The sequence below is a fragment of the Piliocolobus tephrosceles genome, unplaced genomic scaffold (assembly GCF_002776525.5).
Source record: "Piliocolobus tephrosceles isolate RC106 unplaced genomic scaffold, ASM277652v3 unscaffolded_44079, whole genome shotgun sequence".
NCBI classification, from domain to species: domain Eukaryota; kingdom Metazoa; phylum Chordata; class Mammalia; order Primates; family Cercopithecidae; genus Piliocolobus; species Piliocolobus tephrosceles.
Genome location: NW_022328842.1, coordinates 484 through 12,693, shown reverse-complemented (window position 1 = coordinate 12,693; position 12,210 = coordinate 484). Strand labels below are relative to the sequence as shown.

At 57.5% G+C, this 12,210-nt stretch overlaps 1 protein-coding gene across 1 annotated transcript; it reads left to right on the top strand.

Moving 5' to 3' along the window:
• Positions 1–2,129: 2,129 nt before the first annotated feature.
• LOC113224231 (cytosolic phospholipase A2 zeta) lies at positions 2,130–10,893 on the top strand (the record flags this gene model as incomplete). Its single annotated transcript, XM_026453488.1, has 13 exons — positions 2,130–2,299; positions 2,421–2,534; positions 2,760–2,797; positions 3,048–3,183; positions 4,823–4,959; positions 5,241–5,463; positions 6,344–6,458; positions 6,679–6,816; positions 6,904–7,011; positions 8,269–8,463; positions 8,768–8,934; positions 10,169–10,355; positions 10,673–10,893. Coding segments are annotated over 13 exons (1,949 nt in total), but the record flags the coding sequence as incomplete, so codon positions are not given.
• Positions 10,894–12,210: the final 1,317 nt, after the last annotated feature.

Genomic DNA, 12,210 nt, shown 5'->3' with positions numbered 1-12,210 from the left:
GAAGCTCTTACAGTTTCCATTGCTCAAAGCCGACTAACTCACATGGGGTGGAAGCCCCGGGAGGCAGTGAACGACCTACCTGTCCCTGGAAGTATTCGAGCAAAGAGGTTGTATCCGCCCAACTGTTGCTCTGCAACAAACACCCACATGATCTCAGTGGCATACAAGCAGCGTTTATTCGGCTCACACACCCGGTGGTCAGCCGGGCTGGGCTGGGCTTGGCGGGGGGTGGCCCAGCCCTGTGCCATGTGTCTCTCCTCTGCCTCCTGTGACAAGCCCATTAGCCTGGGCGTGTTCTCAAGGCATCAGCAGAGGCCCAAGAGAGCAAGCCCAACTGAACAAAGGCTTGTTAAGCCTGGTCACATCCTGGCTGCTCCCTAACATGTTACTGGCCCAAACAGGGTTGAACTCAAAGCTGGAGGGTAGGGAATATAGTTGACCTCTTTAGTGGGAGGAGCTGAAATCACACGGCAGTGAGAATACAGGGGAAATGAAGAACGGGGGCTGTCAAACCCAGTACCACAGAGGGCAGCCACCCAGCCAGGGGACTCCAGATGTGGGACAGCAGTGGTGGCTGTGTGACAGGGAAGGCCCCTTCCAGGGCTGACAGCCTGAGCCTGCAGGGTGAGTCCTGCCCAGGGAACCCTGAGCGCTCACTCTGAGGCAGGCCCTGGGCTAAGCATTTTAATGTGTCTTATAATCCTCCTACCAACCTTGTAAAGCAGGCACAATTAGAATAGCCTCTAATTCATGAGGCTGAGGCCCAAAGAAGACATTTGCTCCCGGGCACACAGCCAGTAAGTAGTAGAGCCAGGGTCAAACCCAGGTCAGTGACACTCCGGTTCTCTCAACCACAGATTATACGGCTTCTTCTTATGAATAGCACGTCTCCATCTCAGTCCATAGGCCTTGGCATGAATAAAATATCACTTTCCTTATGTTCTTGAATTCCCTTCCCACACTTGGTCATGTCGAGTCTCTGCGCCTCATCTAGTGCAAGGAGGGGCTGCAGGGCAGGGACTCCTCTGATCCCTCAGTGTCTGCTGTCCTCGCATACTTTACGTCTCTGGTTCTTCCACGTTGTGTTAGGGGCTGGGACTCCTGGGAGGCTGTCTGTGGCCCCCTCTGCCTGGATGTCATGTGCAGTCATTTCTCTCTGGGGTCTGGCCTCCTCCCCAGAAAGCTGCTGGGAAGCTGGGCAGGGAGCTCTGAAGCCTACAAGCCTGCCCCCTCACTCCTCCCAGCCTGGGCCTCACCTTCCAGCCTGGGCTTGCCCTCTGCCGCTCCTCCAGGACGTGCATCTCTCTGTATCCACGCATCCCATTCTTCCTCGTCCCACCTCTACAAACCTTCCTCTCCCAGCGTTCTACACTTGGAAACAAAGGCCAGAACAACTTGCAGCCTACTGGTTTTCTCCTGGGCCACAAACATCCAACACAATGAGCAAAGAGCCTGAAGTGGGGCAAGGGGGAAACCACTGCCTGAAAACTGCTCGTTCTTTTTTTTTTGAGACAGAATCTCGCTCTGTCGCCCAGGCTGGAGTGCAGTGATGCAATCTCGGCTCACTGCAAGCTCCGCCTCCCAGGTTCACGCCATTCTCCTGCCTCAGCCTCCCGAGAAGCTGGGACTACAGGTGCCCACCACCATGACAGGCTAATTTTTTGTATTTTTATTAGAGACGGGGTTTCACCATATTCACCAGGATGGTCTCGATCTCTTGACCTCATGATCCGCCTGCCTCGGCCTCCCAAAGTGCTGGGATTACAGGCGTGAGCCACCGCGCCCGGCCTGCTCATTCTTATAATAAACATAGAATCAGCTCAAATCATCAGCCCCACAGGCTCTGGGCAGGGCCCCTCTCCCTCCCCATTCCCTGCCTTCCCCTCCAGGCATTTGTGTGCTTCCCACCCTTCCCCGAGTTCCAGTTCTGACCAGGGCAGGCTAGAGGCCCTGAGTCCTTCCGGAGGCTTTCTCTGTGAGCCGCGTTCGAGAAAGAGCAGGGCGAGAGGAGTTGGCATTTCCTAGGGGAAGAGAAGGGAGGAGTTGCTGTTGGGGTGCTGCCAGCATAAGCTGCACAGACACAGACCCACCCCCTCACCTGCACACCCACCTGGGCCTTCTGCTCTCAGGCTCTCGGCAGCTCCTGCTGACAGTGCCTGGGGCCTACGAGAAGCCACAGCTCTTGCCCCTGCAGCCTCCCACAGAGCCAGGCCTCCAACCCACCTTTACCTTCCATGTGAACCCAGTGCTGAGCTCCAGGCTACACGTGGAGCTGATGGAGCAGCTCTCGGCTGTGCAGGTGAGTGTGCCGCCAGGACGGTCAGTAGATCCAACTCAGCCCAGACTGGCGTTCCAGGGCCAGGCTGGGGGAGCCTTTTCTTCCCCGCTGGAGAGCTTCTTGGCTGTTTTCTTCTCCGCAGAGCGACCCCAGCACGGAGCTGGAGGCTCAGACCAGCAAGCTGGGCCAGGGGGGCATCCTGCTCTCCTCTCTGCCCCCAGGCCAGGAGGAACAGTGTTCTGTGGCCCTGGGGGAGGTAAGGCTCTGTCTGGGTGCCCGAGGGACCCCTGCCTGCTCTCTGTGACCACCAAGAGAGGTCTGGAGGAGGGACCCAAGAGGGTGGCTGGATCAGGTCAGCCCAGAGCTCAGTGAGGTTGTCCGCGTCGGGCCAGTGACGGCCACAGGGGCTGCAGGTGGGGAGCCACGTCCCTGGGAGGATCCTGCGCAGAGAGCTCAGGGTCGGGGCTGCTGTGTCTTTCAGGGCCAGGAGGTGGCTCTGAGTGTGAAGGTGGAAATGAGGTGAGTGGGACTCCAGGCAGAAGGCCTCTTGGGGCTGGGCTAGAAGTGTGGGGACACGCCCCAACGTGCTCCACTCTCTTGCCCCAGAAGCTCAGGCTGTGGGGTGGGGGTGACACCTTTCCCTCCCCGGTTCTGGTGCTGGTGGGCGGATCCCTTGGACCTGCTCCTGTGAAAGACCCGGGCTGGGCCCAGGGCTCTCCTCCACCGGACAGTCACCCAGAATCCCCCGCCCCCACCCCACGTGAGGCAGCTCCGGGGACCTAGACCTACGCCTTGGCTTTGACCTCTGCCACGGGGAGCAGGAGTTTCTGGACAGGAGGAAGCAGGTCGTGGCCAAGGCCCTGCAGCAGGTGCTGGGATTGAGTGAGGCTCCGGACAGTGGCCAGGTACGGAATGGAGGAGGAGCTGGACCCCAGAGCTGCTAGGACCAAATCGAGCCTCTTCCCTTGAGAGGACCAGCATGGCTAAGAGGGGCCAGAGGAGGTTGGCCTGTTCGCCTGAGCTGATGGACACCATCAGCAGAGCCAGGACCCCGTATGGGACGAGGGCTGACAGCCCTGGCCAAGGCTGGATGTCTTGGTCTGCACGGACTGCCGTAACAAAACCCCACAGACCAGGTGGCTTAAATGACAGAAATGACTGCTCTCCGTTCTGGAGGCTGGAAGTCCAAGACGAAGGTGCCGTCATCAGGGCTGGTTTCTGCTCGGGCCCCTCTCCTCTTCCTAGTGGAGCTGTCTCGCCGTGTCCTCACATGGCCCTTCCTCTGTGTGTGTGTGCAGAGTGTACGCCTTGGGGTCTCCTCCTCCTCTTCTAAGGACCCCAGTCCTGTCAGCTGAAGGCTCTTACCCACTTCACCTTTATCACCTCTTTGTAGGCCCTATTTCCAAATACTGTCACGTTGGGGGTTAGGGCTCCAACACAGGAATTTGGAGGGGGACAGTTGAGTCCGTAACATGATCAAAGGGATGTGGAGCTTGGGGGTCCCTGGGATCCTCTGGGTTTAGAGACAGCCAGCCTGTGGCTGGGAGGCAGGAGGAAAGGAGTGCCGAGAGAGGGACTTACGGGGGTCAGGAACAGGCTGCCGGCTTCCTCCTGGCTGCCTGAGTCCTCAGGAGACGCTGTCACTGTGGCCCAGCGCTCGTTCATTCGGGCAATATGTGTGCCCGCTCTGTGCTAGGTGTCTGCTCTGTCTCATCCAGCACTCTGAAGCAACAGCGCCTTCCGTGAGCAGTGGCCAGGGAACACTTTTTTCAAGACAAGAGAAGAAAAGAGAACAGGGAAAAGAGCCAAAAATCCAGAGTGGAATGAGCCAAGTCTTAGTGGGAAAGCTAAGCAGCCGAAAGCATCGACTCTGACCGCTCAGGCACCTCCGACCCTGAGGAGACCTTAAAACCTCGGGGCCCCTTTGGTGTCTGGGGGCAGGTCTAGGCTGCTTGCTGGCCTTTGTCACTTTAGCTCAGTGGTGCTCAACGGGGCACAATTTAGTTCCTCCCCACCGCACCCCTGGGGACGTTTGTCCGTGTGTAGAGATGGATTTCATTGTTGCTGCTGGGGAAAGGGGAGGTGGAGGGAGGCTGCTGGCTTCTACCGGGTAGAGGCGCCAGAAATGCTGCTAAACGTCCTACAACACACAGAACAGTCCCCACCAGCAAAGAGCTACCTGGTCAGGAATATCAAGAGTGCCACGGTTGAGAGGAACCTGCCGCAGCTGATTTTGGGGAATCAGATGTACCTTCCAGGTCTATATCTTGCAGATCGAATGGTGAAGGGCTGTCTCTGGAGCCATACAGCTTAGGTGTGAGAGCTCATCACTTGATAACTGTATGATCGTGGGCACATTATTTCACCATCCCGTGCCTCAGTTTCCTCATCTGGAAAATGGGGTTCTCACTGGGTTGCTGTGAGGATTCAATGAGATAATACGTGTAAGGCTCTTAGAATAATGTCCAACATGTATAGGCATTACCTGTAATATGTAAATGACGGTAGTAGTCGGAGTCGTTTTCCTTTTACTATTGTACCCAGGTTCCTGTAGTGGCTGTGTTGGGTTCCGGGGGTGGAACCCGAGCCATGTCTTCTCTGTACGGCAGCCTGGCAGGGTTGCAGGAGCTCGGCCTGCTAGACACTGTGACCTACCTGAGTGGGATCTCTGGGTCCGCCTGGTAAGTGAGGTGGGGGCAGGGCACAGGGTAAAGGAGACCCCACAGAGGGTGGGGTTGGGACCTGGTGATCTGAAGGAGTCCCTGAGGGGCTGGGATCCTGCCTCCAAGGGGATTAGGCGGGGCAGGAAGAGGCTGAGTCCCAAGCGCCCCTTTGAGTGGGGTTGCTTGCAGGGCAGCATGGGCAAGTAACGGGGGTGGAGGGCCACTCACAGACTCTGCACCCCCCCTCTCCCATGGCTGTGCTCTCCTGCCCCTGACTCAGGCACACCCCCCATCCGCAGGTGCATCTCCACACTCTACAGGGACCCAGCCTGGTCCCAGGTGGCCTTGCAGGGCCCCATGGAACGTGCCCAGGTTCACGTCTGCAGCAGTAAGATGGGAGCTTTGTCCACGGAGCGGCTGCAGTACTACACTCAGGAACTGGGGGTCCGGGAGCGCAGTGGCCACAGCATGTCGCTCGTCGACCTCTGGGGCCTCCTTGTGGAGTATTTCCTGTACCAGGAGGTGAGAGAAGAGCCAGAAGGAAATACACAGGCTCCTCTCCACTCCTTCCACCCGCCCTTGCTTCTGCCTCATCCCTCAGGCTCAGATCTGATTTACAAAGCTGTTTTTGAGGTCTCAGCTCCCCTGGGGCCAGGAGTAAGACTCCAGGGTGGGCTGGCACCACTTTGCCTCCCTAGCTCCTAACCCCTGGGGAGCAGGAGGCTGGTCCACAGCGCTCAGCTCTGGCTGCATATTAGAATCCCCGGCACAGCTTTGCAAACACACCCATGGCTGGGCCCCGCTTCCAGAGGTACTGATTTTAGTTGGTCTCAGGATTTTTTGAAAGAGATTTCAGCCCACACCTGGATGTGAGGCCCAGCACCACACCCACTCCTCAGCCAATTCGGCCGTAACTCACTCCACCTGGCTGCTCCTGGCACTTCAGACCCAGCTGCAGTTCCAGGCGATAAGACGCGGAGCTGCTCCCCACCACCCCGTGTGTGGCGATCAGGTGTGGATGGATATCACAAGTGATTTCTCATTTCTCAGTAAATCATCTACATTTCTTAGTCATTTAAATTTTAAAGAAATTGGACTGGCTTTTCAAGGATTCCTTTAGCAACATCACCCTGACTTCCTGGTGTCCTGATACGCTGTTTTGAATAGTAAAGAAGGAGGGAGGGTGTTCCCACAGTCCCTGGAATTATACAGACCCACAGTGGGCTCCCCTTGGCTGCGGCCTGAAACCTGTCCCTCAGAGAGCTGTCCTTAGAGCGCTGGCCTTGGCGAACCAAAGCCTCTCTTGTGGGCATGCCACACGCTGCAGGGTGCCGGCCCCAGGCCACAGGGATGGGAATGGAACTCCCAAAAGGCCAAGCTGCCTCCCTTCTTTCCTGCCCAGGAGAACCCTGCCAAGCTGTCTGACCAACAGGAGGCGGTCCGCCAGGGTCAGAACCCTTACCCCATTTACACCAGCGTCAACGTCCGCACCAACATGAGTGGGGAAGATTTTGCAGGTGCCTGGGTGTGGTGACGAAGGAAGGAGGTAGAGGAGGTGGGGAGGAGGGGCTGAGAGAACGGGGTGATCAGGGTGCCCAGAGGAGGGGGTTGCACACAGGCACCTTGGAGCACAGCGGGGCTGCTGCTTCCTGTTGTTGGCAAGGCTAAGATTCCTGCTTGGGCACAAGCACTGTGGTGGGAAGCCCCTGGTGACTTTCCCTTTACTCGGGCCCCTAGAGTGGTGCGAGTTCACGCCCTACGAGGTCGGCTTCCCCAAGTACGGGGCTTATGTTCCCACCGAGCTCTTTGGCTCAGAGCTTTTCATGGGACAATTGCTGCGGCTGCAGCCCGAGCCCCGGATCTGCTACCTGCAAGGTGAGTCGAGGCTGGAGGGCTGGGGACAGGCAGGTGCCGGGGCCAGGCCCTCACTGACATGGGGTGGGGCCCTGCCTGTCTCCTTAGGTGTGTGGGGCAGCGCCTTTGCCACCAGCCTGGATGAGATCTTCCTAAAGACTGCGGGCTCGGGCCTCAGCTTCCTGGAGTGGTACAGAGGCAGTGTGAATATCACAGGTGAGGGTAGTGACCCCGAGCCCCTCCCACACCACATTCCAGCAACGGGGCCCTGGTAGAGACACAAAGAATGAGGGACGGGACAGAGAAGGACTTGGCTGTCCCACTGGATTCGGGGAAGTCCTGAGGAAATGACCTCTAGCTTAGGGTCTCTAGAGGTCCAGAGGTGTCATCAAGCCACACCTCTGAGTTCTCTGTTCTGGGATCCGATTAGGTCCACTCGGTGCAGGACTACTGGGTATCGGGCTGATTGATACTCTGTCCACCCCTCTTGAGTGGCTCCTCTTCAGTCTGGTCCTTAAATGGCTCATGGGAGCCCCACGGTGCAGAGCACCTTTCCCGCCTTTCTCCCCTGGATCACTTTTCCCCCGTTCTTCAGTTCAGCTCAGATGTCATTTTGTCAGACATCCCTTTTGCACTCCATCCCTCCACAATGCCTGAGAATTTTTTTTTTTTTTTGAGACGGAGTCTCGCTCTGTCGCCCAGGCTGGAGTGCGGTGGCGCGATCTCAGCTCACTGCAAGCTCCGCCTCCCAGGTTCACGCCATTCTCCTGCCTCAGCCTCCGAGTAGCCGGCACTACAGGCGCCTGCCACCACACCCGGCTAATTTTGTTTTTTGTATTTTAGTAGAGACGGGGTTTCACCATGTTAGCCGGGATGGTCTCGATCTCCTGACCTCGTGATCTGCCCGTCTCGGCCTCCCAAAGTGCTGGGATTACAGGCATGAGCCACTGCGCCCGGCCTGCCTGAGAATCTTACCACCATGGTCCTCTAGAACCATGTGCACATCCTTGTCATCCTTACCCCGGGGCTTTGTCATCATCTATTCTCTCTTTGTGTGACTTTCCCCACAAGTAGGCTGTGCACTTGGGAGGGCCAGCGCAGGCCCCGTTCACCTTCACAGCCCTCGTGCCTAGTGCAGTGCGGGGCATAGTAACTGCTCAGTCACTGTTTAATGGACGAAGTTCTGATTGGTAGCTGTAGACTCAAACTTTATTTTTGAAAGAGTGGAAGATAAATTACTATTTAGTAAATACAATGTTATAGGCAGTTTACAAAACATAGAAGATACAAAAGAAAAAGTCGTTTCAAAGTGGTTCGATGAAGCATCAGTCAGAGGCCTGGGAGGTGGGGTCGGGGAGGAGGAGGGATGTGGGGAGGGCTCCGTGTTGAGGAAGGGCACCCCTGAACTATAAGGACCACTGGGCACAGGAGGATGCCACTTCTCCCTCTAGTTCGCTGTCCCATCCCGTCTAGATGACTGCCAGAAGCCTCAGCCGCACAACCCAGCGAGGCTGCGAACAAGGCTCCTTACCCCGCAGGGGCCCTTCTCCCAGGCTGTGCTGGACATATTCACCTCCCGCCTCACTTCTGCCCAGAGCTTTAACTTCACCCGGGGTCTCTGCTTGCACAAGGACTATGTGGCTGGCAGAGAGTTTGTGGCCTGGAAAGGTGAGTGCTGCCCTGGGTGGGAGATGGGGGGCTTCCCTTCCTGCCTGCGTCTCTGGTTCACTGGGGCCAGTGCTGGCTTTGGGCTGGGGATTGAGGTGTGGTCTCCTGCTGCCTATGGGCTGATACCGAGCGACTCTAAGTACTGCTGGAAGTCGGAAGGCGGGGCCGAGGGCTTGGGGTGGGAGACTCCGTGGCTGTCAGAGAGAACTCTACAGAGAGAAGGCAAGTGTGAATGCAAATACAGAAGGGGTTGCTAGCAAGAGCAACTGCATTGTCCCCGTGCATACACGTGGGTTCCTTGCAGACACACACCCAGACGCCTTCCCCAACCAGCTCACCCCGATGCGGGACTGCCTGTACCTGGTGGACGGAGGCTTTGCCATCAACTCTCCGTTCCCACTGGCTCTGCGGCCTCAGAGAGCGGTGGACCTCATTCTGTCCTTTGACTATTCCTTGGAAGCTCCTTTTGAGGTGAGTTGGAGGCAGGGATGTGGGGAGCACCTTCAGTGAGTGGACAGAGAGGGTGAGGGAGGAGAGGAGGGGAGAGAAGGCTCTGGTGAGGGAGACTGGCTGGGTGTGTGGGGGTTGCCCTTTGTGGACGGCCTGGGTTCTACTCTGTGTGAGGGGCTGCCTTTTGAACGCTGTTGGCAGCACAGGTCTCCCAGTTGCAGGAGAATTGCTGAGATGGTGGTGGGCGTGGGAAGAGGAGGCCAAAGCGGGTCCCCAGGAATCTTCTAACCTCATCCATAGGAGACCCCCCAGTTCTAGACTCTGCCCGTTCATGACAGAGTTCCCCACTCCAGCTTGGACCCGAGTCTGTGGCCCCTTTGTTACCACGGTAACAACAGAGCCATGAGGGTCCCCTCTGGTGCTGAAGCCCTGCAGCAAGGCCCTCCAACTCTGCTGGGTGGTGGACGGAGGCCCCCGTTCCCATGTGGGTGCTGGTGCTGCTGCTCGAGCAGCCCTTCCTTCTTTGGTCTCCTCCTTGTCCTGGGTTCAGTGAGAGCCTGGGATTGATTGGGGATTGACAAAGCCTCTTCTGACATGAACCTTCTGTGATTGTCGCGTGTCAACCTTGTGAAACTGACATCGGCCTCTGATAGGGAGCAGATGGGTGAGAGAAGGGCAGACCCGGTGCTTCTGGGGGGGAATGCTGTTGAGGCGGTGATGATTGATTGTTGATCATGACTGATTATTGTTAATCTTCACAACCCCACTAGATAGGGGAGCTTTTTTTTTTTTTAGACGAAGTCTTGCTCTGTCACCAGGCTGGAGTGCAGTGGTGTGATCTTGGCTCACTGCAACCTCTGCCTCCTAGGTTCAAATGATTCTCCTGCCTCAGCCTCCCGTATAGCTGGGACTATAAGCACACACCACCATGCCCAGCTAATTTTTGTATGTTTAGCAGAGACAGGATTTCACCATGTTGGCCAGGGTGGTCTTGATCTCTTGACCCCATGATCTGCCAGCCTTGGCCTCCCAAAGTGCTGGGATTACAGACATGAGCCACCATGCCCAGCCTGGAGTTTGAAAATTTTTTATTTTACACATGAGAAACCAGCTCAGAAAGGAGCTGTCACCTGCCTGAAGTCACTCAGCTAGTCAGAAGCAGAGCTGGCATTGAAGTCTGGGTGTGTGTGAGTCCAGGGCAGCGGGGAGTGGCCAGGTGGAGGAGAGGCAGAGTCAGAGGTTTGCCCCTGCTAAGGTCTTGAAGATGACAGAGAAGTACTGCCTGGACCGAGGAATCCCCTTCCCTAGCATCGAGGTGGGCCCTGAAGACATGGAGGAGGCCCGTGAGTGCTATCTGTTTGCCAAGGCTGAGGACCCCCGCTCCCCCATCGTGCTGCACTTCCCCCTTGTCAACCGTACCTTCCGCACATACCTGGCCCCAGGTAAGGGAAGCTCCAGGCCTGGGACTGACCCACAGAGCCCTGGGATGGTGACGGGATGCTATTCTGAGGGTGGGTTCCCTGGAGAATGTTGCTAAGTGCGCCTCTGGTAGGCCTGAGCTGGCCCCTGCGGCCCTCTGCTCCCTGGGTCTCAGCGTTCACATGGGCCAGCCCCTCCTGGTGGCTTTGAGAGCTGAGATGTGGCCAAGCAGGGCCTGAATGGAGCCATCCAGGTGTCCTGCACAAGGAAGACTTCTGGGCTGTACCAACCAGTTCCACGGAGGGCTCCAGCCTGGCTTCTCTGCTTCCCCCACCCACAGGTGTGGAGCGACAAACAGCTGAGGAGAAGGCCTTTGGGGACTTTGTCATCAACAGGCCAGACACCCCCTATGGCATGATGAACTTCACCTACGAGCCCCAGGACTTTGATCGGCTGGTGGCCCTGAGTCGATACAATGTTCTGAACAACATGGAGACCTTGAAGCGTGCCCTCCAGCTGGCTCTGGACCGGCACCAGGCTCGGGAGAGGACTGGGCGCTGACCGAGGCAGGAGGCGGAGGACTGTGACAGAGAGGAGACACCCTGCTCGTGGCCAGGGCTCGTCCAGGGAGGAGCGATGGGGACGCTGTGCGGGGTCTGCTTCCCTTCTGTCCAGGACCTGCCTCGAGGTGCCCCAGGCCCCGGAAAGCTCTTGCAGAATTGCAGCTTGGACTTGGGGCAGGGCTCTCCTTGCGTGTGTTTTGGAGAAGATGGGCAGTAGATCTCTCCGGGTGCTCTTGGGGATGTAGGGCAGAAGAGAGCAGCACTCATCTCACAGCGGGGTGTGGAGAGAATCAGGTGAGCCACAGGGCCCACCCCAGACACAGAAGCACCTCAGAGGGCCCAGGTTCTCAGCCCAGGGGCTGAGGGCATCGAGAAGCCAGCTGTCCTCCTTACACTGAGACGGAAAGCAGAGATGCATCCACCCACACTTCCTGCAGAGTGGCCCAAGTCCCAACCCTACCTTGAGCTCTTGGATGCACTGCTATCAAGAGCAATGCGGGGCCAAGTGGGGGTGGCCAGCCTATGTCGCTGACTCCATCATCCTAACCCTCCATCTGCCTTCTGGCCTCCTCCCAGATTACCCTTCTCTTCCCAGAGCCCTAAAGCCTGTGGGGTGATGGCCCATTCCGGCTGCTCCAGGTGGGAGATGTGCGCATGTCTCCCTGCCAATTACCCAGGCTTCACTCTTCGAGCCTGGGCCACAGTCTCTGGTCATGTGTGTATGGCCACGTCATGCAAGTATACTCTCACCATTCCTAGTAGCTCAATGGGTGTGTCTAGAAGGGGCATCTGTTCATCAAGGGGAGAGGATGTGCACCTGTATGCGGGGCGGGGGTGTGGTGCAAGTTCCTGGGGTGGGTTGGTGGCAAGGCATGGGCAGTGCAGAGGGAGCCTCGCCTGGGCTCTTGCCTCTTTCCCAGATGCATCCAATGGGTCTTGGCAAGTTTTGTTTCTCACTCTCCCTCTTCTCCATTTCCCCTGACCCACCAGGGACTCTCCAGATATCTAGAACCTCTCTAGTGTGGGCAGCCCTCAGATTGGTGAAGAGGAGATCTATTCTGGCTGCGGCCTCTGCAGCGTATGCCCCTGGTGCTGAGCCGCCCAGGACCCTGCAGCAGCGCTTGAGCCTTTTTCCTTCTGCCCCCTGTGCCAGGGGCTCCCACTTGGCTATGCCCCCGCTCCTCGCTCTCTCACACAGACACGCTGTCAGGGACACCTGTGCTGGGAAGCCTCACCTGTCCTGAGTCTGGGAAGAAGACTCTAGTTCTGACTCCCAGATGGGGGAAGGGTGACTGGAGCCCAGCCTGTGTCTTGG